The sequence below is a fragment of the Anguilla rostrata genome, chromosome 4 (genome assembly GCF_018555375.3).
Source record: "Anguilla rostrata isolate EN2019 chromosome 4, ASM1855537v3, whole genome shotgun sequence".
In the NCBI taxonomy this organism is placed as follows: Eukaryota; Metazoa; Chordata; class Actinopteri; order Anguilliformes; family Anguillidae; genus Anguilla; species Anguilla rostrata.
The window spans coordinates 13,900,784-13,925,330 of NC_057936.1; the positions used below are offsets into that span (position 1 = coordinate 13,900,784).

Sequence of the window (24,547 nt, forward strand, 5' to 3'; positions counted from 1 at the left end):
AGGCTTAAAGCAACTGGAACGAAACAAGATCACAATGTAAATTAAGCTTCAGTCTTTGGGTGAAACATATTGCTCCGCTAAAAAAATATATATTTCCTATTCACAGTAGTTTTCTATGCTTTCATGTGTGTTCGCTCGTTTGAACAAATCTCCACTTTGCACAAAAAAGGAGAGAATCCGCCTTCTGACTATAAACGGCCCTTGGTCACTTCCAAACTACCTTGGAATCCGCTTCTAAACGTGTTTCAGCAACGCAAATGCTGAAGGCAAACAGTTGATTCGGTAATTATTCGGTTATTAGTTTGTTATTAGAGTAATTATTTGGCTATTCATTTGTTGGCCGGACACTGAGGTCCTTCCTCCTCCTCCCCCCACCCCACCCCCATTGTTTTTCACGTGAAGTTACCTGTGCGAGGCATGCCGTATAATTCACTCCGTAGCTGCCTGAGATCAGGCAGCCCAGTTGCTTCCCTGCTGATAAGTGCTGTCAGGTCTGGCCATTTTTAATGCGTTGCTGTATCGAGGTGACACCGCAAACTTTGGAGTGCTGACAGAATTGTTGATCAGCTCCTCCATAACTTAACCTTGGAGTCTCATTCAGTCGCCTCTCTCTTCTCTTTCGCTCTCACCCACAATACCCCGGGACGTACCGTCTGGCTGGCGCAACCCGTGTGCTGGGAGGACGGGCGTGGCTGTCTGTCTTTTGGGGTTACACTTTAAAGTTTCCAAATGAAGATGATTTTCTCACTGATTTGGAAGAGCTGTGCTATTTCCCCTCCATTGATTTTTGTCAGTGAAGTAAAACCTAATTTCACCATTTCCTTCCGCAAAACGCTGAAAAGCCTTCAGCTGACCTAAATGGAAAAAAAAAATAAGCTTCACTGTTTTTATACATTAGTTTTTGTGCTTTGTACCTTTGTCCTCTTATATTTAAAAAAAGCTGATCAAACAGTAAGTTGCCGGATCCAATAATGTTTGGTTCTGCATTTGTTTTTGATGCATATTTCTCTCTTTCCTGTGGCAGCTACCTCATCCCTGAACTCGCAGCTCCAGCACCTGCAGCAGCTGCAACAACTACAACACCAGCAACACCAGCAGCAGCAGCAGCAGCAGCAACAGCAGCAACAGCAGCAGCAGCAACAGCACCCGGGACAGACGCACCCCCATTCCCACAATCAGCTGACGGCCCAGCATCCGCAGCCTCCGTCCAACCAGCAGCAGTGCTCGTCATCCTCCTCCTCCTCCTCGTCCTCCACCTCCTCCACTTCGTCCTCCCATGGCGCTGTCCAGCCCCCGCAGTCCCTCCCCCGAGCCGCCTCCCCCCCGCACAAACAGAACCACTCGCCGGCTCGCAGCCTGCCCTCCCCGGTCACCCCGCCCACCCCCCTCCAGGTAAGGGCCGTGACGAACGCCGCGCAGGCACGCGCTGAGAGCGGTGTTGTGGCACAACCTGGCAGATGTTATGTCTGTACAGGCAGGTATCTTGGTTTCAGACGAAAACACCAGACTGTGTTTACAGAAAGCGTCTGACATTGTCCATGGAGGTAACCAGGGTAACCAGGTCACTATGACAAGGTAGTATGTGTAGTTAGAAGACACCAGTGCCCACCAATGACTTACGCATATTTCAAGGCCTACAGACCATTTAAAAACAGGAGCTGAAAGAGTGTCCTTTGTATATAAATTAAATTTGAAACCTGTTATGTGTGAATTAGTCAATGTTATGAAAACATTTCAAACATGTCACAGAGTAAATGCCCTCTTTCAAAAACATGAAAAAGTTCATTAATTAATTTCACGCACACTGTTGACTGTTCACAACTGACTAGCATGTGTTTAATTAAACTGGTGTAAAAATAATATATAAAATACTTTGTGATGCAAAGCCACGCCTCTTTCGAAATGTGATCATTAAAGATGCAGATGGTTTTCTGTCATATGTATGTAACAAGTGATGACATCGGTGTAAAAAATATTAAGCCTTAATGAAAGTCCCGAAAGTTTGCTGTAAAAGTTAGGCAAACATTCAAGGTAAGGACTGTATTGCGGTTGAGGTGTTCAGTAAGAAAGTATTGCGCATGGGCTGGGCTCTCGAGCAGAATTGCATAGGTGGACTGATTTGATGTTGTAAACTTGCCTTGCAGGAAAGGGTGGGGTGGGGATAATTGAAAGTGACAGGTTGAATTTCATTGCCTGGTTGTGCTCGAGCGCTCAGTTAAAGGCCTCATCCTTTTACATTATTCACTGTCTGTCTAGGGAAATATTAGTTTAGGGCAAGCCGGTCCTGAAACAATTGTCAAAAAAGGAGGCAATAATTCAAAATGATGATTGAATTTGTTTGGAGAAATCTGCGATATTACAAATATTGTTTGTGGAAAATGCACTTGCCTGCTGTCATGTCCGTGAAAAAGAAGTGAAATAGAAAGTGGGTAGTTCAGGCTTTACTTCTCCTGCTGTAGACAGCTTGTGACATAAAGGAAATGACTGAAGGCTGTATATTGCTTTGCAGATCATGATATCCCGGATGCCCTCTCGTGTTATGAAGGCATAAAACCTAATTAGGGTTCGCTTTATCATAATTTCTGTAAGTTGTTCTTTGTCCACATAAATTCTATCTTTTGTATTGTAAATATTGCATTGTGGCTGTCAAGCCCTTTTAATATATATAGGAGACACTGTGCAAGGGTTAATCTCTTTCAGATTGGTGTAGCCTCTTAATCAAATCTGTTCCTCATATTTTACTTTAATACTTTGGAGACAGGGAATGAGCAGCTGTGTTGAAGAATATAGTAATTTTATAACAAAACAAAAAAAGAAATGAACTTGTGATAAGTTGTATTTTCATTTGAACACAAATTATTTTTTGGCCTAGCCAGCTTACACAGACATGCAGAATATTTACAGCCCAACCTTGTGAGAAATGTTTAAAAAAAAACACGACCCCCCCAAAAAAAGAAAAGAAAAAAACCTGAAATGTCACATTACTGTACTTGTACAGGGTGATTTACGTACATATAGAGGAACATCAATCATCTGCACTGGGTACACCTTCTACAGAAGTGCGATCCCCTTCCCCTGTGTCCAGAAGTCCTCAGAATGTTATCTACACTTTTCTTTCCGACATATTTCCAATATCCTTGACCAGGGACCAGAGACTGGAAACATGGTCATCCCCTTTAACTTAAGCTTAAGAAGAAGCCTTGAGATATATCTAATTGTTAGAAATGACAAGAGCCCTGGGTGAGAGCATAATGCTAAATTATTACACAGTTTTGTTTGTATTACAACAGCATCTCACATATATTTATACATACATGAATAAATACACACATACATAAACAATGCATACATACTGTACAAACTGTACACACACTCCCTCTCATCCTTCCTTCTACCACTTTCTCTCTTTGTCTATCTGATTGTCTGTCTATCCATCTCCACACCTCTGTCTGTCTGGCTGTCACTCTGTAATGATGATAATTTTTTTTATATATCCCCCTGGTTTCATTTCTGGAGGAGGCTGCCCAGGGTCGCCTCTCTCCCCCTAGCCACATTCATCAGTGTCAGGCCTTAATTGGGTTGCGGAGTGGCCTTCTTTATGGCCAGGATGATTTTCTCCATCTGTTTCTCCTGTGCCCCTTTCCACCCTGTCACAGCCCAGCAAGGCTCCAAAGGAAAAATAGTGTCCAGCTTAATAGTCTCCAGAGCCAGCCAACCTCCCGGACAAGGCTACGCACCAGCAAACAGCCTGGACACAGCCTCTCCACTGTGCCCGAGTTTGGCCGTACACAGCACAAATCCCCTCACCAGCCCCAGCCACTAACAATCTACAGTTTCAACACACTGCATGTTGATCAGAGCTGAACAGGGCCCATGCAATGGCTCTGAGTAGGATACCTGTTTTTTGTTCATCTTAATTGCACAAAGCCTTGCTTAATAGAGTCCTGGCTTTGTCCTTTGGCTACTTCTTGGTCAGAATGACAGAATGTATACGGCAGAAGAAGGTTGGGCAAGCAATAAATCGTGGGACCTTGACAGTTTCAAGGATCTTAAATAAATTAGCAGCCGGATGTCTGTATTAAAGACACCATCTTCATTTCTGAATAATGGCCTGTTTGAACGGTTTCTCATTCAGATGCTGATTTTCCTGACTAGTTGGAGCCAAGTGAAATGGTGGACAATAAGAACATTGGGCTGAGAGGCGACCCGTTACACATCCCAAGCTTTGTCGTCAGGAACGGGGAGGAGACCCCATGCACATCCGGCCTGACACAGAAAAATGATTCCCTTTGTCCCCTGCCACACTCAGGGCCAAGGTGGTCCCATCAAGCATCATTAAGAGATTGCCTCATTCAATTCAATTAAGCCCGGCACGGGGGGGTGGGGGGTGGGGTGGGAGGTGCTTAAGAGGGTTATGTCTTCTCCGGATCATCTCTGGAGACGCCGCGATGAGCACCGGGGCCACCTCCCAAGGACGGGCCGGGCCGGTTCACCCGCGAAACCCTGGCGCCGAGCGCTCCCGCAATAGGATTTGGAGGGCTTTCGCTCCTCCTCGGGCTTCGATTGGATTTCCAGTCATAAGTCATTTAGCATGTCGGTGGGTAATCCGGCGAGGACCCGGCCAATGGTAAACACCTGGCTACCCGAGCGAGGAGGTCCGGTCTCACGCCGGGGCTCCGTAGCTGGGCTAGTGTACGGTTTTCAAGGGGTGCGCTAAGCTCTCCCCCAAAGCCTCTACATTGTGCATTCTAGGCCCACTGAACGAATATTGTGCCCCCCCCCCCCCCTTTTTAATAATCTGTGGGCCCTCTCCAGCTGTGGGCCCCCTCCTAAGCTGTAGGCCCCTAGAATCGTCGCCCCCTTTCGCCCCACTAGCGACGGCCCTGTTGTGCACTGCAGAGTGCCTCTGGCCTGGAGGGACAGGAATAGAAAATCACCTCGTCGGCTGCGCGGCTTCGCAGGGGCCCGGGATAATCACGCGTCTGTCAGCCGGGCGCGCGGCGTAGATGACCCCCTTGTTTTCGGGCGATTATTCAAATAACGAGGCGCAGCCGCGGCCCCCCCCAGTCACGGGAACTGGCGGCTCGTTAGCCGCCGCCCACAGCCGGGGCGGGCCTGTCAGAAACCAGGTACTCCAGCCCCAGGAGATGGGAGCCGCGTTCGTTACCTCGGCTCGGTTAACTCCGTGATTAATGCAAGAGTTGGAGAGGCGGCCATTATCCTCCTCCCCGTGTCCGCGAGGGGGGAAAACATGAAAGGATGCAGCACCAGGGCCGGGTTGAATGGCCATGCGTGGCTCGTGTCAATAACTCATTTACAATGATTTCCGCTGGGGGGGCCTCGTCTGTTCCGTGGTTTTTATTGAACAGAAGGCGGGCTGTGCGGACGCTGTTTCCAAGCGCGTCTCTCCGAGGCAGCTCCTCAGCGGTCCCTGGATGTTCATAGACAGTCCGTGTTAAGGAGCGATGATGGCCATTAGCATGCCGGGATCCCCTTGGGTCGGGCACAGCGGGGGTGACACGTAAGTGAATGTGTGAGCTGGCTCCTGCCCCCCCTGGTTTTAATTACCACTGAGCTCTAAATTACCTAAGTGAACTAATTCACTTCCTAGAGGGAATCAATGCGAGATCTCCTCAAACATTAAGCTCCTCCTTAATTGAAATTATCCACCTTCCATTTACATGTGGAGCCAGCGAGTAATGGACATTTTGTTGCAGTACACTCAAGGCTCGAGAGAGACATACTCAGTTTTCTCATGTTCAATCCATGCTTTAAGTTTATGTTTTCTTTTGCCCAACATATTTATCAGAAAATGATGCCAGCTTATTCGTGGTGTTACAGTTCTAGCCAAATGAGAAGTTATTCCAGCATAGTACAGTATATTACCGTACCTGGAAGTGGATGGGGGGGGAGGTGGTGGTGGTGGTGGTGGGCAGGGGGGGGGCTCTCAGTGGCTGGTCCCCTCCATAGTCCTGCTTCACATGGGGCAGGAGATGAGGACGTGCTGAATCTGGAAGGTTGTGATAGCTTGAGGGGGAAGGAGGGAGGGGGTCAGCAAGCGTGATGACAAACAGGCCAGGAGATTATGAAATTTGCTTAAGTGTGTTAATGGGCTGATTGCTGGAGCCCGGTGGATTTTCTGGAAGTTGATTGATTAGAGGCGCGGGTTTCTCTGCGCCCGGAGAGCTCGGGGATTTGACTGGGAAAACGCTGCCAAGTCTGTTACACTGGAATTTATCTTAATTAGATCTGAAAGACCTGCCACAGCAGAATGGTCACACCGATTAAAATGAAAAACAGGAGAAATTACTGATCAAATTAATCATAATGTCGGGCTACAGCTGTAGGTCTGGTGTAATTTGCCACTCCAGTGAGTTACATCGGCCCAGGCAGAGGGGAGAGAGCCGCTACATGCTGATCCGTAACAGCCGGCAGCTTAGGGCAGCCCATCAAGAGCCTCATTCCATTCAGTGTGGCTGCTCCGCCTGACCTCCACGCGCCAGCCGCCGGAGAGCACGCGCACCAGCACACGCACGCGCGCGCAAGCACACACACACACACACGCACACACAAGCACACATACACGCGCACAAGCACACACACACACGCACACACGCACACCCTGCCACATAGCATTGTCGCAGAGCACTCCAACACCAGGTTTCTCACAAGGGTTTTACCTACTTTGTGTCTTTCTCTCATTCTTCCACCCCTCACCCTTTTCTCCCACATGGCTTTTTCCCATTTAACTTTCTCTTCACCCTTCTTCATCTTCATCGCTCTATCTCTTCCCTTCATCTTGATGGTGACTCCATCTCTTATTCTTTTCTCAGGTCTCCTTGCTTTCGCTTTTACTGGTCTTCCTGTAAATGCGACCATGCTCAGCGTTCATCCATTGCACTGTAACTTCCTTTAAGGCGCCGGTCTCCAGACCTGACAGGAGCCCATCCGACTCCTGCCTTCTGTCCCCCTTCCTCAACCCCACCCAGTCCCTATCAAAGCCCCTGGATGCCGGGGCGGACCAAACCAAACCGAACCGTCAGGCTCACATGGGTAATTACAGCTTAAGGTGCTCCTCTCGCTCCCTTTTAGTTTGAGGTGCCCACAGCTCTGATTCCCGTCCACGCGGTGTGGGCCAATTTACCGCCAAAGTGTCTGCAGGCGCCTGTCCATATCCAAACACATCTCTGTTTCAGAGGCCGCAAACACACAAGTGCAGCAATTACCTGAGCTTTGCCTCTCTCTCTCTCTCTCTCTCTCTCTCATTTATTCACATCTCTCTCTCTCTCTATCTCTCTCTCTCCTCCTCCTCCATCCTACTCTTCACCGCTCTGTAGCAATCAGCTGTTATTAGAGTTCTCTCATGGAATACCATCGTCACCAAGGTCAGTCACCGCCGGCCACAGCAGGCTTTCAGGACCCTGGCTGCCCGTTCTCTCTTCCTCTCCTCCCATCCCAATTCTGAATTCATTCTGACAACTTGCCTCTTGCCACATCGTTCTTATCAGTCTTATTTCTATGTATTTCACTTGAGTTTGAACATATTGACTTACTGCTCAGAAAGTCTGTGATATCCAATTCTGTGAGTTTTTTTTTTAGTTTTTTTTTTTTTCAGGGGAAGAGTATTGTAGTAAAGATTTATGCACATGTAATTATATGGGCTTTGCGCAGATATTAATTGATTTTTCGGATGAAATGTGCTGGTGTGTAATTTGCTAATGTTTCCCAGATGACTTGACAGACAAGAATGCACCGAATGGAAATCTGATGAGAAAGACATGCTCTTAGCATCCAGACTGTCCCCATGCTGTCAGATTTAGATATCCATTAGTAACACCAAGTAAAACAAGCGTATCTTTAGATTAGTGAAATTGTCCATAGCCTTGCAAGAGACAGGCTTACTGTGTCATTAGTGATGTTTTTGAAGAGGAAAAGCGCTGTGCGAGAGCAATTACTATCTTCTGTGTTTCAGGGAACAGCATTGATCAAGTCCACACTGTCCTTTAAAAAACTCAGTAGCAAAATGCCTGTGTTTTCATATCTATATATGTTTATTGCACAATTAGTTTATGTATGTGCACAAATGAGTTAATTCCAACCAATACACATTCATGTTCATGAAAGTGTACTAGTTATAAATGTGAGATGTTGTAATAATCATGGCAGTGACATCTATAGCCTTTGATGCATTCTGGTCATGTATCTGGAGACTGGATGTGCTTTTTCCTGAATAACACAGAGAAAAAGAAATCCAAGGTGTTGTGTTGTTACAATAGACTTCTTTGAATCCATACAGTAGGGATGTTAAAGAGATGAGACATCATGATAAAACACATTCAGTTGAATTGTACATAGTACTGCCATTTCTTTACATTGGTAAAGATCACTCCTTTGAGCCTTATAATACATTATAATATTTTAAGTAATTAATGCTTAATATAACAGAAAACTGATTAACAAAACTGTTGAACTGTTTCAAGTAATTTTTTAAACCTACCTAGACATAAATATGTTGCTACATATCCTTGTCAGGAGAGTTATTGTTAAAGCTGATTTGTCACAGCTGTGTTATAAATACACAGCTTTTTCCCCCCAATACTTTTGAGGTTACGTGACTCAGTGTTTTAGGATGAAAATATACCAAGAGTAAATGTAATCAGAAGCCATTTGAATCCAGTGCTGTGGCTTCAAAATATCTGTAGGCTACAATATAGCATGTAGCAGTAACATGCAGCAGTGTACCGTACCTTCAGCACTTAAGTTCACAGTGGCATGCTTAGCGGATATTATTCTTGATAAGCCATGGGCTGTTCTCTCCTCTACACAGTGGCTTCTCTTCCCTCTCCAGAAGTAATTCCCACCTGAACTAAATACAAATAATACAGGTTTTTGTAGCATTTGAAAGTAGCAAGCTTGTCTGTATGCTGTAGTCTTCATAGCTCTCACTCTAAACACTAAAGCTCAAGGATGCTACATTTTCTATAATACATGGGCACTAAAAATAATAATGGTAATTATTGTAATTCTGTTGTGAATCATAAATTTATTGATGCTGCAAAAAAAAAAAAAAAAAAAAGAACTAGTTAACAATACGTTTGTGTGTCCCACAATAACCTTTGTACTGTTCCGAATTGTCTCCGCTCAGGGTTGAATAATGGCACGCAAGGGTCTGCTCCCTTGTCAAATCATTCCAAGCTGTCAATCACCTTTATGTAGTATAGCTGACACAATGAAAAAAGCCAAGAAACGTTAAGAAAGCTAGCCTTCCTGCAGCTGAACTGCTGCAGAGAATTCTGGATTCGGTCTCATGCAGTACCCCAACCACCAATCATATCTGAATGTAGAGATACAAGGTACTGTAGAGTCAGATTGTCATTTTGGAATATTTCTGTAGTTATAATAATAATAATAATAATAATAATAATACAATGTTATTTGTCTAGAATCTTCTGTACATAGAGTGCATCATAAAGTGCTTCACAGAACGTAGAGGATAAATAGGGAAACAGGACTCACTTATCGGTATTAAAATGTGATAACAAATTAATAGTAATTATTTAAAGTGTGGAGTTCTACTTTCAGAGCAGAAGCTAGTGCTTCATTCCTATCTAGACGTAACTGATAAGGCTGCACTAACCTGACAGTGATAATTGAGACCCCTGAGCATTTCCCTTACCACTGTCTGTCCACCCGTGTCCATATGCCAACTTCACAAAACCGCCACTATTTTAAGTCCATTTAGCCCCGACAGGCAGACCTCCCCTCCGCTCGGAATGAGCTTAGCGCCCAGAGCTAATTGCTTGTGCGAGGTGGCACTACTGGTACCTGGGAGTCAGCAGCCAAATGGCTCATTAATGCACCGGAGAAGCCTGCTCTTAAGAAGGCAGAAAATTGCCTTATGTAACAATTGCACCAGAGAATGAAAATACAAATGTGCACTGCTGACTGAACCAGAAAATAAGACTGTTGCCCATCAACGCTGTGGCATTTCATATGAATAATTATAAAGCATGCGAGGTTGCAGTGGCTTGGGAAATAGCCTGAAATCCAAACAGGGCCAGGATGCACTTTGTAACTCAAAGGTTTTGCCATTTTATTCAAGATGGCGGGTGTGCCCCCCTCCCCAATTTTAATTACAAATGGCAGAGGTTTGTAAATTCAAGGGGGTGGAGGAGGTGGGGGGTGTAAAACAAATTTCACACTGACAAATCAAATCACAAACGACATGTAAGCCTGTGGATATAGAGTATTTATCAGTATGTGTGCTTGTGATTTTTGAATTCATTTACTTTTTTAAGATTGGGGAATGATGTAGTATAGAACTCTACAATAATGCATTCGCTTCCAGCGCACAGATGATGATCTGCTTACTGACCGTGATCAGAAATACAACCGGTATGTTTTTTTTTTCTGTTTTGTCATGTTTTCATCTTTTCTACCGTTAGGGAATTGAGATAACATGTCTGGATTCTCCTAAAAAGTTTGACTGATGTGAAGTTCAGGTCGCTGATGACGTGTCTACTGTGCCAGGGTGTGTGCTACCTGAACGCTATCCTGTCTGACTGGGCCCTCTGTGTGGTGAGGGGGCGGTAAACACAGACACCCAGTGGAGAAGCGAACGGTCAGCCGGAGAATATTAGAGATCCACAGAGGAGGCAGCAGATGAGAAAAGGATCCAAGTGGAATAATGCTTCTCTAATTAACAGGACGGCTGTGGCCTTGTAAAGTGCTGTTCTGCCTTAAGAAGCGGGTTTCCCAAAAGCTTTCCTATGTTCCTGTCTGGTTTATCATTTCCTCAGCCCTTTAGTGGCTGCAAGCAGAGCTCTGAGCTCACAGATGGAAAGCAGCTAGAGAAACTTCTCTCCACGCATTGCAATGTATGCAATAGTTAGCTCCAGCCGTGCATTGTGACTGGCCGAGATATACAGTATAACATCACTCGGAACTTGTCACAGACCAGGATCAGTCCGCATTGTTTTACATTAGATTGATGTGTCACCCTGATTGGAAAAATGTTACTTTGCTAGCTGGCTACTTTTCAGCTTCAACCAAATGGATACATTTGATATCATTACATTTGATCTCTTCCCTCCGATGACAATAGGAGAATATTTGGACAATGTTTATATTACTGAGCCCGCTGTTCCCATGCCTGTTGTTTCTCAAATTAAAAACTATTTAATCAAGGCAATGCTTTGCTATTTTAAAATTGGTTTTATTGTAATACAAAACTGTTGCATAAAACCATTGTATAAAAGCAATATCACATTTGAGGTTGTGCTGATATACAGTATAACAGCACTCCCTGTCATGTAATATTGCTTAAATGTTTAACTTTGGTCAGTCATTATAGAAGGGCTTTAGACTTAGACCTGGGGTAAAAAATAGTCAGAGATTTCAATTTCATACAGTGTATAATATGAGTTGGTCATGTTTGGTTGCAGCGGATATTTGTTGATTAAATGAGATATGATTATATATGTCAGACCCTACAGTCTCCTGGAGTGGAACCGAGGATTATCTGACAAAGAAATAGCTTACCACCTGTATTTAAGACGCAGAGTTGTGCACGTATACTCATTTCCCTCCAGTCTCTCTTCCAAACAATTGCTAATTTGTTTTCTTAATTTCATTGCAATTCAGACCGAGACATTTCCAAACCTGTATCTACATGTCAAGTGCAGATATAATATATATATTATCTTGGGGATAAAAGGGTGATCGATACGAAAATGTCTAAATGTCATCTATTCATCATACCACTTAGTATTAATACATTTCTGTGTGAGGGATGGGTGTATTGACCAACCGTGACCACAACCCGGCCAAGCAGACCTTCTCCTGTAATTAATCTCTGTGCTTGAAGTGGCCAAATGGCACATGACAGCGATCCCCTTAAACCCCCCATTTTTCTTCATTACAGCCCTGATTTTGGGATGCGATGGAAGTGAGTAATAATTTACCTTTATTGTGTTTATGAAGCTTAGGCAGAGATGACCCTTTCTATATTGGATTGGGGCCATTGAAAGATCACTCACCATTGATCAGTGGGATATTAAACTCAATCAAAAGGTGAATGTATATGTCAAACAAAAGTAAAGCGAAAAGGAATACCATTCCGCAGCGATGTAGATGGAAGTACTGCGCCATTATAAATACAGTATATGATGAATGTGTAATAAACATAAATCATAAAGCTAGGTATTTGTAGTTTCCAATAATGTATGATCTATTGATCTAATAAGGCTACAATATATATCAGGAACTGCTGGCTGTTTGGAATGATTTTGCTCCTTATGGTAATGACATTTATCTTGCTGCAAGTGTGCCTTCTTTCCCCACATTTACAGAATTCCAACCATTCAGAAGGTATAACAATGGCATTCAAAAGGGCTAAGCAGCAGTTGCTTCATGCAGAGTTCAAGAAAATGTTGTAAAAAAAAAAAAAGGTCTTAATCTTTAACTTTGTCATGGTACGGAAATAACTGCACCAAATATGTCAAGTCATTGGCCAGGATGGTCAGCGTTTTTTTGGAGTGTGGCAATTTATCATAGAGTAGTAGTATATTTCAATAAATTGCATAAAAAGCAAAATATTTGAGATCATTTTTCATGTTATGAATGACCTCAACAATACACTGTCCATGTAACATACAAAAATACCTTTGGTCCATCCGCAAACAAATGTAGTGGCAGGAAATTAGAAGAGGTGGTTTGTATGAGCTTCAGAACTTGGCAATAGGTTATTATATCATTGTAAGCAGCATAGCTTGCTTATTCTTACTGGCCACTTATTTTTTATGATTCTCACAAAGAATCACAGTTTCATCGAATTGGATCCTCATTCAGAACTCTTTATGCCTACAATTAGCAACAATTGGACAAGGGCATATTTTATGTAATGATTAAAACCACTGTAATGGCATTAATTTCACAAGAGGCTGATGAGGGACAAGATTGAGAGCCTCTGTCCAGCACTCAATCACGTCTTTATAGTTTGGAGTCACATTATCCGGCTTCTCCCTTTCCTTCATTTGCATTTGGCCTTGCTGAATGTGGCCAATGTCACTGACATTACGGGCGGACATTTTTTTTTTGCCTGTGCCTGTAGCCTTCAAAGAGCTGGACCAGCTAACATGGTGTAAAATAACTTCTTACGCCTGTTTGTTCTCCAGCGCCAGACTCTCTTCTGCGTCTGTCCACGCAGAATATTGGGGGGCGACTTGTCTTGGCAGCTTGTTGTGTTTTATGACTGGAGATCCTCGGTTTTTAAAAATTATTTTTATTTTTATTATTTTTCTCCGCTGACCAATGTCAATTTGCGACTGCCTTTAACCCCAAGCACTCATATGGACAGTTTTTTTCATGTGAGAGATGGAAAAGTGATCCATCTGTTGCCAAGCGAGGCCTGGGAGGGCCCAAGGAGACAGGCCACTAGGTTGAGTCGGGCCAAAGTGCGGTCTGGAGGTGTTTGTAAGCTTTGCTAATGGTATTTCGATGTACATGTGCAAAATTGATGTGGAAGTGATCATTGTGAGGTCTCAGGCAGTGGACTGCTGGAGACATTTTGTAGGCAGCAGGAGGTTTGGAGTGCACTGAGACCCGGTGTACTTTTTCATGTCACAGTTGATTACCTTCACACAGAAGTGGGGGGAAAAAAGCAGAGCCACTTTGTGTGTGTGTGTGAGGGTGTGTGCGTGTGTGTGTGAGGGTGTGTGAGGGTGTGTGTCTGTTTCTGTGTGTTAGTGCTTGTATGTTTACCAATGCAAGTCCACAGATCTTCACTGATAATCATATGAAAAGCAAAATTTGGAACTTTACCGAGCGAATGAAAGAGGGAGACCTAATCTAAATGCCCTGGCTGGCAATTCCCTTAGGCCAAAGGGCTGGACTCGTTTCTGTTGTGTCTTCCATCGCATTTTATGCGTCGGGACCATTACTTAAAAAGAGAGGGGAAAAGAAGGAACATTCTTGTTTTTCCATCTTTGGCACCTCAGCCTCCCGTGGTCTCTCTGGTAAGTTGGAGGCTATTTTTTTTTTCCTCTCCATTTCGGGAGATTACACGCACTATTGCGCAGGTTGACCCTGCTGGTCAAGAGGCAAGTGCAGACGACGGTGTACAAAATAGAGTTTAAAATTCCTCTCCATTTCACGGGGTGCGCAGTGGATGTGTTTTTAAAAATCTGGCTCAGTTGACAGAAAATATTAATCACTTTTGCCTTTTCTTCTTATGTTTAATATTGCAATTCATCTTTACGTATCCGTGTTTCTTCGGCCCTCGTTCGAGGTGTGTGATTCAGGCAGAGGTGTAACGCACCTCATCGTATTTGCAAGCCATTTCTTACCTCTGCCCATGGATCTTGGTCAAACCAGTATTTAAATTGGACCTGGTCATGCAGTATGGATCCGTGCGCTGTATTTATTTCATTCCGGAGTCTCGCATCGCGTAATAAAAACTCCCCGTAGCTGTTTCGGCTCTCAACATTGATCTTTCACATCGGCAGGTCTCACGCCCTCTCGAACCCAGGATATTGTGAATCTTTGAATCAGTTTTGCGGTATTTAGTGCTTAATCTAATATCAGGAGAACCTAGTCTGGAATCAGAGGGTGAGTGGCGTGCTTGTGGTTAAAGAGCATCACTTAGCTCGATAATAGATGCGGTGTTCAGGTCTCGAACAGTGACGGGAGACACTGCAGTTCAAACTATCCGACGGAGGACATCTGGAAAAGGGCTTGGAGTACTTGTTCAATAAACCTACAAGGTTTATTTATTTATTTATGTATTTATCCATCCTTCCATCCATCCATCCTTTGTTTTACTGGGGAAAATCCCTATTGATATTGACATCCTTTTTTTCAAGGAGGAGCTGACATTTACACACAGTAAAATTGAAGTATCACAATCACATGGGTAAAGCGTGTGGGCTACTTGTGTCCCAGTTCAGTAGACCATGGGTATTAAGGGTGCTTTCCAAGTGCATTTTTGTGCACCTAAGATCAGCCATCAACTTTAACTGGGCTACAATCATTTGTCAGATTTGTGGCGATTTATAAATTCCAAGGGAACAAACGCTTGAACTCAAATTGTCAGTTTCCATTTACCGAATTGATCTTAAACTACAAATCACTTTGTAAATTATTACTCCCGGCCCGCTTTAACGCGGCAGTAAAGCCTCTCCAGGCAACAGGAGCCCATGGGGGTCATTTGAAAGCAAGGCCCATAGCGATGTGTAATACAGCGCCTGCAGGCCTGGGCCATTCAGATCCACTCCATAGACCCCCATATTCACGAAGGGAATGAAAAGCAATGACTACGGGAGTAACGGCGCGGGCATACAAACAGGAAGATCGCTGTTTATCTCCAGAAACACATACAATCAGCCTAAATCGCGGGGCGAGCCTGTTATTTTCTGCTTCCCTTGGCAGTGGTGTGACAAATCACTGCAGTAGAAAATCACCTGTTTAGAAGTCAAACACTGCCGCTCCCCCTCCTCCTTCCATGCATCTATGCCCCCCCTCCCCCCCACAGCACGACCACCCTCGCTCACCAAACCCCACCCCCCCCCCCCCCCACCCCAATTCGCATTCGCATTATTATACAAGCGGAAAGCCGAGGCAATGCAGTGACGTCAGCCCAGAAGGGAAATATCCGGAGTGAAAAGGTTTAGGCTATGCCACGCTTCCTGTAACATTACAGTACCTCCATTCTCTATTCCGGCCTTGTTCTCTTCACTGAGCTTTCATCATCGGCAGGGATAAATATGGGATGAAAATGCATGGAGACCAGTTTCAGAATTCTTAACATCAAAAGTTGCAAACGCTCACTACCAATTCACTGCTTCCAAGGTGGATTTACCACATGCGATATGTCCTGGGGAAACTTTCTTATCAGGATTGAATTTGTTTTTTATTAGTAGCAGGCTTATAACACTTGATACGTATGTTATATTTATATGAGACAGCTAGAAAAGAGAGACAGTTATTACGACTAGCGACAGAATGAACAGGCCTGATTCCAGATGTGAAAAATCTCAGTTCAGAAAGTAAAAGTCCACCCCAGTAATTTGTCCCAATCACCTGGATTTGCTGATTAGCTCAATTCTTCAGCCAGAAGGTTGATTTAATTAGTGAAATCAGCTGGCTGAGTTCAAGAGCGGAAGAAACACATGGCAGGACTTTTACTTTTTCTGACCCCTGGTCTTTCCACCATTGCCTGATTCAGATGCTGATTATAGATACTTTGTCATTCCACTCCCTCAATTCAGACAGCATTCACTTAGCGCGATTAGAAATAAGAGGCTGTTCTTGTTGTCCAAAGACCCCCCCCCCCCCCCAACCCAGTGACATCCCCCCCTTCCTATGCTCTATCGGACCCCGGCCCTTGATGTACCGTGTTGGTGAGGGAGGCTCGTCCGATCGAGCGCTCTGCCTCTGAGCCTCTGCCAGCACGGACCAAAGACTTATCGCGCCTCAAGTGATCGAAACTCTCCCTGGCGGAGTGTGAAGATCTCTCCAGTCAGATTTTGAGAGGGTTATCTTTTAATGCGATCGCTGGAGGATATCGCTGGCCGGCCCTCTCAGGTAGCATTCAAGCAGCCCTGACTTTCTCGCGGAAATATACACTTATTTGAAGATATCTGCCCACGATAAGCTTCCGTCAAATCCAGCACCGCGCTTCTACGGATACCGTGTTTCAATGTGCAGAGGTTTAGCTGCTGAAGCCGTCTATTTAAAACCGGTCTTCACACTAGGATGAAAAGGGATAGGAACACTAACAATGGCGGAGGTGGCATACAGTATTACTGTTTAATGTTTATTGTAAGTATCCTCATTAGCCGATGCTATAGCAATCAGCAAGATTAAGCTGTGGAAGTGCTCCTGTGAATACCAAATGCTTTCAAAATACTTAAAGAGATGTGAAACCCTCAGTTTTAGTCAGTCTCCACCTGCCTAGGTAGTTTGAAAAATGCAATAATATGGGCGTGGAGCAGCTGTGGTGAGGAGGGTGGAGAAGGGAGGGGCGAGGGCATGGGGGTGAGTTGGAGGCGCGTGTAGCTTCCATAAAGACATTGAACCGTTGCCTAGTTGGCTACGACATAAGATTGGCTGTAACGTTAGCTAGTAATACTAATGTTAGTTTGGCATTTTCCCAATATGGTCATACATAATCAAATAGCTAAGTATATTTAAAAAACGAATAAATGCTTTCTTAAGATGAATTTGTTAGGGCAGGCTTCCTCGCTGTGTTTATTTGTAATCATGGGTTCTAACCGTGCATCAAACATATAATTTGTTTTTGTGTTGTGATATTCCTACTGCACTGACAGAAATCATGAGGAAGTGATTCTAAAGCGGTGTTCTACAGGTTATAGCTGCCTCAGAGTGAAGCTGTTCAAAGCATAAGATCTCTGGAAAAACAGGACACAAGATTCTGATTCATGTACGATAAGCAGGAAAGTATGGGTGCAGTCTGTGAATCGTATGTTTATCGACTACAGAAGTGATCAGCGTACAGTACGTTTTCTAGTATTCTGTCAAATATAGATTTAATTTTCCTCAGTTTACTTTGAATTATCTAGCTGTATTATTCTTGCTGTTACTGACTTTCCACGTTTATGTTATTATGCACAATATATGACCCTGGCATTTACATAATCTTCAATATCTCTGAAGAGCGGTGGATTGTTATTTGTGATTGTCATACAAATTCTTCACATTACTTGTACTCTGCCTGGTATTCTTTATTTATTAGATATACATCTTTTGCTGTCTCATAATATAATCCACTTATGTCATTGTGGGAGAGTACTTGGCAGATGTTTACTACAATTGCCTCACTCAACATCAGCATGCGTTGTGTTTTATTAGTCTCAGCCAATTTCTGCTACTCCAAGACTGGCTGAAATGAGGGGCACTTTGAAGCCAGAACATGTCTAAAATATCTTGAGCACATATCAGTACTGACAAGCAATGTGTTTTAGGGAAAGGAGTTGAAAGCAATGACCCACTGGGGACAATGCCCCGCAAATGTGTATTCTCAGGATTTCTACTCCGTTTGGCTCTGTTCTTTTGGAAGAAAATATGCATGACCAATATCAGTTATATATATATGTGATGTATAATATGTATATATTTTTATATCACCAATTATCCAGACACTGCAATTCAGGTCATGTCTAACCTCTTGAAAGCCTTTTAGAGAGAGGGCTATCTGGGTTGGTGGTGGTTAGGGGGCAACCAGGATAAATTGTACACATTAGTGGGAACCCATTTGGCCTACAAACTGCACAACTTGAGTTAGACAGCAAGATGGCAAACTCACCAGTCCTTAAATGTCAATGGTGCATTTGTGTTATTGAGCAATCTGGTTGAAGGGATTCTTGGTTAAAGGGTATAGCAAAATGCAGCTCACATGTTTTGAAGAACAGCATATACCAATCAAATTTAGGCCAATTAAGGATTACACCCAGGCCAGGGATACAGTACATAAAGTGAGAGAGAGATAGAGAGAGAGAGAGTGTGTGTGTGTGCATGTAAATTAGCTGAAAAACCACAGCGCAATACTGCCATAGCAAAACAAACCATATATTTTCAGCAAAACAAAATGAACGCTCTTTATATTCCATATGTAATTCTTCAGCAGAAACACTTACTGTAAGTGCTCATACAACATCAATATAGGGGCATCATGCAGATTGGAACTTGAGATCATGAGTAGAGGCAGAACTCTTATACTGCCTTGTCAAAGGAAAATATGGAGATGTTACCGCTCAGAGAATGCAGAAATCATCCTGATTGGCCAGTGCAGTGCTCAGGCCCACCATCGCCATGCCTTCAAGTCATTGGCGAGAGTATGGTCTACTCCAGGGGTGTGGAGGACTGGGGTATGCAACCCATTAGCCTGGCTAATTTTCTAAATAGCTGTGAACACCAGTTTTGGTGGCCACAGTCAAATATTTTCACATTTGTTATTATGCAGCTCAAGCTCAGTGTCCGCTGAAATGACTGATTGGGCTAATTGCATTGCATTACCGCCTCTGAAATAATTATTAAATAATCAGGAGCAGAAATTGGTGTGAAATCCCAACATAGATTGGCCCTACTGTGCTCCCCTGCCGTACTTTACTGAAGCCGTTTGCGTCATTTAAACAGCAATGCTGATATGGATACACCTGTTTTTTTTTTTGTTTTTTTTTTGCTGTGTTAGTACTTGGGCTTGAATTTGAATTTGAATTTGAATTTGCACCCTTAGAATACAGTACTTCAGTATCCCAGAGCGGAACATTTCTGAACCTCCTTACCCTTTCTCGTATATTCAATAAACAGACATGTAAATACAATTATTTGTGGGTACTCTTTGCTTTTATCCTTCACCAGATCTTTGTAATGTAGAATAACTGTAATATTGAAATAGGGCAGTTCATGATATAGCAGTTTGCCATTTGACTCTTGAGAAGGACAAATGCTAGAAAGAGATTTAATAAAGAATAGCGCTGCTTGTCTTGATGGGCTCCTCTTTGTTTTCTGCACTGAAAGCCCATAGAGCTGACTTCCAAGCCAGACGGGGCATCAATCTTGGCCAATTTAATGCCGCTAACATAAAATAAGATTTTAAAAGAGGAATGCAGTGTCGTTCTTAATGTGCTTAACCTTTACTGTCAATGAAAAAGTATTGATCGCTCAATGACATTTTTTTCCATTTGATTTCAGAAACAGTAAAAAAAATATGGCCATAGATTATTATTTTAAAAATGTATAGCAACTGAATAGTCTCAGTCAGACAAATCTGAAACCCCAGAGGAGTTATAGCCTGGAATAAGGCTATGTTTCAAACCTTTTGATAAGGTTAGGAGGATTTCTTTGGTGAAGGTTAGTTGTCAAATGATACTTATGTAATCAAATCTCTGTCTGAAACTCTGAAATTTTTAGTCAATGTCAAGCCTTATGCATTAAGCCCAACCTAATGCACATCTATGTATGCATTTATTATTATTATTATTATTATTATTATTATTATTATTATTATTAGTAGTAGTAGTAGTAGTAGTAGTATGAGTAATGTTATTCTTTTTTCATTTTTAGATTATTATCTATCTATTATCTCTTAACTGTAATCATTTTTGACAGATGATTTTTGACATTTATATTTGCTCACTGTGACATGTTTTCAGAAAATTTGAACCTGGATGAGCTGTAAAACGGATCATCCAAGCTCTTAGGATCTCTACCTACAGGTTTACTTTACTTGCTCAAACCTCGCTTCTCAAACCTAAATCTGTTGTACACATTTTCCATTTGTACAACTTGCCTCAGTTTTGATCTGCTTTGGGCTTTGCCCTTGTGCATTACAACCCAATCAGCAGTTCATTTTCAAAAGTAAATTTCCTTAGAGGTGCTTAGCTTGATTTATGTATGTGATCTCCGTGCAGTGTCTTGTTGCATGGGCTGTCCCAGAGCAAAAACCAGACACCAGCTTAGAATACTCATCATGCTGATTCTTGAGTCCAAGAAAATAAAATGGAGAGTCAGGGAGCTGAAATAAAGAGGGAGCAGGGAGGATCGGAGGGAGGACCCCCCAGTTCATCCCGCAAAAGTAAGGGTGGAATGGCCCATAGTTCATAGTCAGACTGGTTTGTGAAGATGACAGGACAAGTTACAGTGATGCATTGCTGTTTAAGTTCCCTCCATTGTTAAAGGGGCCTGGTCTGGGTTGAGTGTCCCCTCTAAAATGCCACCAGGCCCAGGAGACCCCCGTGGGGCCACAGGAACACTTAAAGTTGTAAACAGGCCACTTTTTCACCGGGGCCCCTCGAGCCTTGCGCTGGACAGCACAGCCGAGTCTCCCAGGGAAACTGGGATGGAAAACAAAGGCCTTAAAGGATGGTTTCATCTCTTTTAAGGGTTCACACGCACGCCTAACAATCGTTCCATAAAGTCTCCAGACGTTATATACCTCTCCGGTCTGTGTCCCACTTGTGCCGTGACTTGGGACGAAGTTCAGGCTAAGGAAAAAGATTCAAAGTAAAAACACTAAATAGTGACTTACACTACAGAGCCCCGATGAACAGTGCCAGATTTAAACCCTGAATCACTTCCCTTTTATACCTGGAATCTGTGGTGAAGAGACACAATTGGCCTCATACAGGACTATAATGGGATTATGGCAGCTGGTGGTTACTCTGGTTACTAATGCATTGGCTCTTACAAATTTTTTTGCCAGGCCAAAAAGAGCTGCACAGAGTCACTGGCTTGAAGGTAAGTGCTTCAGATGAATAAAAGGGTGGGCACTGGAAATGTTGGAAAACAAGGCTTTACCATACATAAATATATACATTTGTAAAGCATTGAAAAGAGGGCTAATGCATCAGCTAACATTTGTGCGTCTCATACCAAATCCTTTAACGACGACAAAAAATGCTTCAAGTTGAAATGGATAATGCCTCTCTTTGCTACGGTGAAACTGTATTAATGTGAGCAAATCTATGATCGGTCGACGCGGGTGGGGAAGGACGGGGCCGTTCAGGGTGCCGTGTGTCTCGCGTGAAACGGCTGTGAGCTGACGCGGGAGTGACGGGGCTGTTCCGTGCGGCTCACCGATGCTCCTCTCTTGCAGCTGAACCCGTTAGCCAGCCAGGCGGCGGCGGCGGCGGCGGCAGCGGCGGCCATGAGCTCCATCGCCGGCTCCCCGGCCTTCGGCAACGCCCTCCCGGGCCTGCAGGGAGCCTCTGGGCAGCTGGTCACCAACGCGCAGGGACAGGTGAGCGAGTGAGCGAGCGAGCGAGCGAGTGGGCTGCTGATGTCAGCTGTGAGTGCAGTGTGTCTGCAGTGCGGGAGGGAATGTTTGGACTTTTTGACATTGTCCTCCCCCTTGAGGTTGTCATGATTAGTCATGCTTATCATCATTTTGTAATAAAGCATGGTGCACTAAATTATTAATATTATAATAATAACAATATAATAATAATAATAATAATAATAATAATAATATTATGATGGTAATGACTATTCTTATTGTTATTACAAAAAATAATAATGATAATAAGAATAATAATAATACTAGTTGCGCAACTTTTTGCACCTAGTCAAACCACACACACATCTTTGAGTTTCATTAGAAGAAAGGACGGAGTGTCAGTTCGGAGATTCTTGTAGACAGTGCCGAGGGCAAGCAGTTTGTGTTCCTGGGGTGCACCTCTTCACGGTCCACTTCACAGACCGCACACCAACACATATGTTACACACACCCAAAGAGGAAAAAAGGGCCAGTGTACCTCAGATGAAATATTCCTCGAGCAGTACAGCTGACTGACATCCGGTATGAGCAAACAAATGTATTATTTATTTATTTATTTATTTATTTGGAAATGACATGCAGGAGCTTGTCTCGGGCTTTTCTTGGCAGAGCGTGTGATCTGCATGAGGACGTTCACCGCGCAGGTTACACCGCCGCACGTTAAGCTTCACAGGAATAAGCAAAGCCCACTTCCTCTCAACGCCGTGCGTCTGAGTAAAACGCTGACCTTGTCATATTTACGGGGTGGGTGTAGAATTGTTCCATCAGTAGCCAGAGGCTTGAACGATGATGCTTGTCAGAGCAGGGCCCTATCTAATGAATCATCTTATCGCAGGTGCACACAGCACATATTAAAGGAAGATTGTATAGACAATGTGCCCTCTACGCCAACCCCTGTGCTATTTACCTTAACCCTTGTTTCATCACAGTTTTCATCAAGGCAGTTTCTTTCTCATAACAAGCCTCAAATAATGGTGCAAGAAATAGCTTCGGCTTGCCTTTGTAGAAGGACTTGTGTGTGTGTGTGTGTGTGTGTACGTGCGTGTATGTGTGCGTGTGTACATGCATGTGTGTGTATGTGTGCATGTGTGCGTGTGCACGCACGTGTGTGGGTGCGTCTGTGTCTGCCTGTGTGTCTGTCTGTGTTTGTGAATGTGTATATGTGTCAGACAGGACTATAATCAGGTGTTCTTCCCATTATTTTGTGCTTGTTCATCTTCAGATCTGAATTAATTTTTCAAGCATAAGTAGTGATAGGTTGAATCAGATGAAATTGAATTTGCATTCAATGGAATGACATTATTGCAGTAATATGGTGTTTTATGCTTTGGAAGTACACCAAAATCTGCAAGGTGTGGCCATTCTGCTGAGGCCCAGTGATTTTACAGATTAGAAAGTGATGTCATTCTGTAACTGCTGCCAGTATGTGTTTTAGATGTATTATATATTGGAAGATGAGTAGTCTAGGGTAGCTCTTAAATTTGTGCGCATGCATTTTTCATTGAAACTTTTAAAGTTGTCTATTTTGGATTTTCATTAGGGACGTTTCCTGTACCCCTCTTAGCGCACTCCTGAAGTGCACCTCCAAGACAATCTAGAGCCAATTACTTGTAAACACTACAGTGCCTGTGTACGAGTGTGGCACATACGGATAATGCACATCAATGACAACAATGAAAAAAAAAATGTTTCGCGCATTTTGAAATCCCAGAGGACCGCCTTTTGAGAGCGGCAGCGAACTCAAGCGGCGTCTACTCATTTGTTTTGTTTGGATGTGTCAAAACATTGCCGGGAAATGAGGGAGGACTTAAGCCCTCTGAAACAGAAAAGGAGGGAAGCAGAGAAAGGGTGGTGGGGGGGGGGGGGGGTGGTTTTTGTACATTTGGCTCGGCCATATTAATCACAGCTCACGTCAGGCGCACTGGGTGTAATTGAATGGGAAATGCATAGGTAGAGAATCGCTCGGGGTTTGCGGTAGTTAACGTGCAGCTTGGGAGAGAGAATCCCTCGGAGCGGAAGGAGGTTGGGTGGGGATAGGAGCGTAATCACCGAAAGGGGGAAGAGGTGCATGATCACCCAAAGGTGTGCTCGCTCTTGAGCGCGCGGGCAGGCGCCGGCGGGGCGGAGCGCGGTGGCCGGCGGGGCGGAGTGTGGTGGCCGGCGGGGCGGAGTGTGGTGGCCGGCGGTGGCGGAGCGAGGTGGCCGGTGGTGGCGGGGTGTGCGCACGCGCGCGGTTGTGTTCGCCGCGCGGGCGTCTTGATGCTAAACGCGGCTAACGAGGCTCGATGGTTGCCTGTGCTCCCTCAAGGCGCCTGCAGCGCTGGGGACTGATCGCGAGGGAGATGGATTTGATGGGACGCTCTCCGCTTTTGTAGCGTCTCGGCGGCTGACGCTCTCTGACATAATCAGGTCACCGAAACGGTCAAAGCCTACAGCTAAAGCCTTTGCTCCCCGCCTCATTATGGGGGTTGCATTATTCCGTCTGGGGGTCTTTGGAAATCGGAGCGTCGCCCCCGCGCTCACTATACCAGTGAGTTCATAAGTGAACGAGACCTGACCAAATGACCGACAGACACCTCCAGGCTCTTTCAAGAAAAGGGCCAAAGACAAAGATAGTGTTGTACCGCGCTCTTTGTGCATGACTTTGTTCTGAGGACCAAAGTGTGGCCCGTGCTTGAGTGCAGGCCACAGCATCAAAAACCCAAAGCGCTCTGCACGTCTGTACGGCTGTGTGGCACATTTCCCATTGCCACA

The 24,547-nt window shown here is 44.1% G+C and overlaps 1 protein-coding gene across 2 annotated transcripts in view; it reads left to right on the plus strand.

Moving 5' to 3' along the window:
• Positions 1–24,547, plus strand: part of pou6f2 (POU class 6 homeobox 2) — a 132,316-nt gene that overhangs the window by 82,082 nt on the left and 25,687 nt on the right. For both annotated transcript variants that reach the window (XM_064330810.1, XM_064330809.1), the window contains exons 6-7: positions 1,025–1,392; positions 21,614–21,757. In XM_064330810.1, the coding sequence (XP_064186880.1) occupies positions 1,025–1,392; positions 21,614–21,757 (512 nt within the window). The remainder of the gene's footprint in view (positions 1–1,024; positions 1,393–21,613; positions 21,758–24,547) is intronic.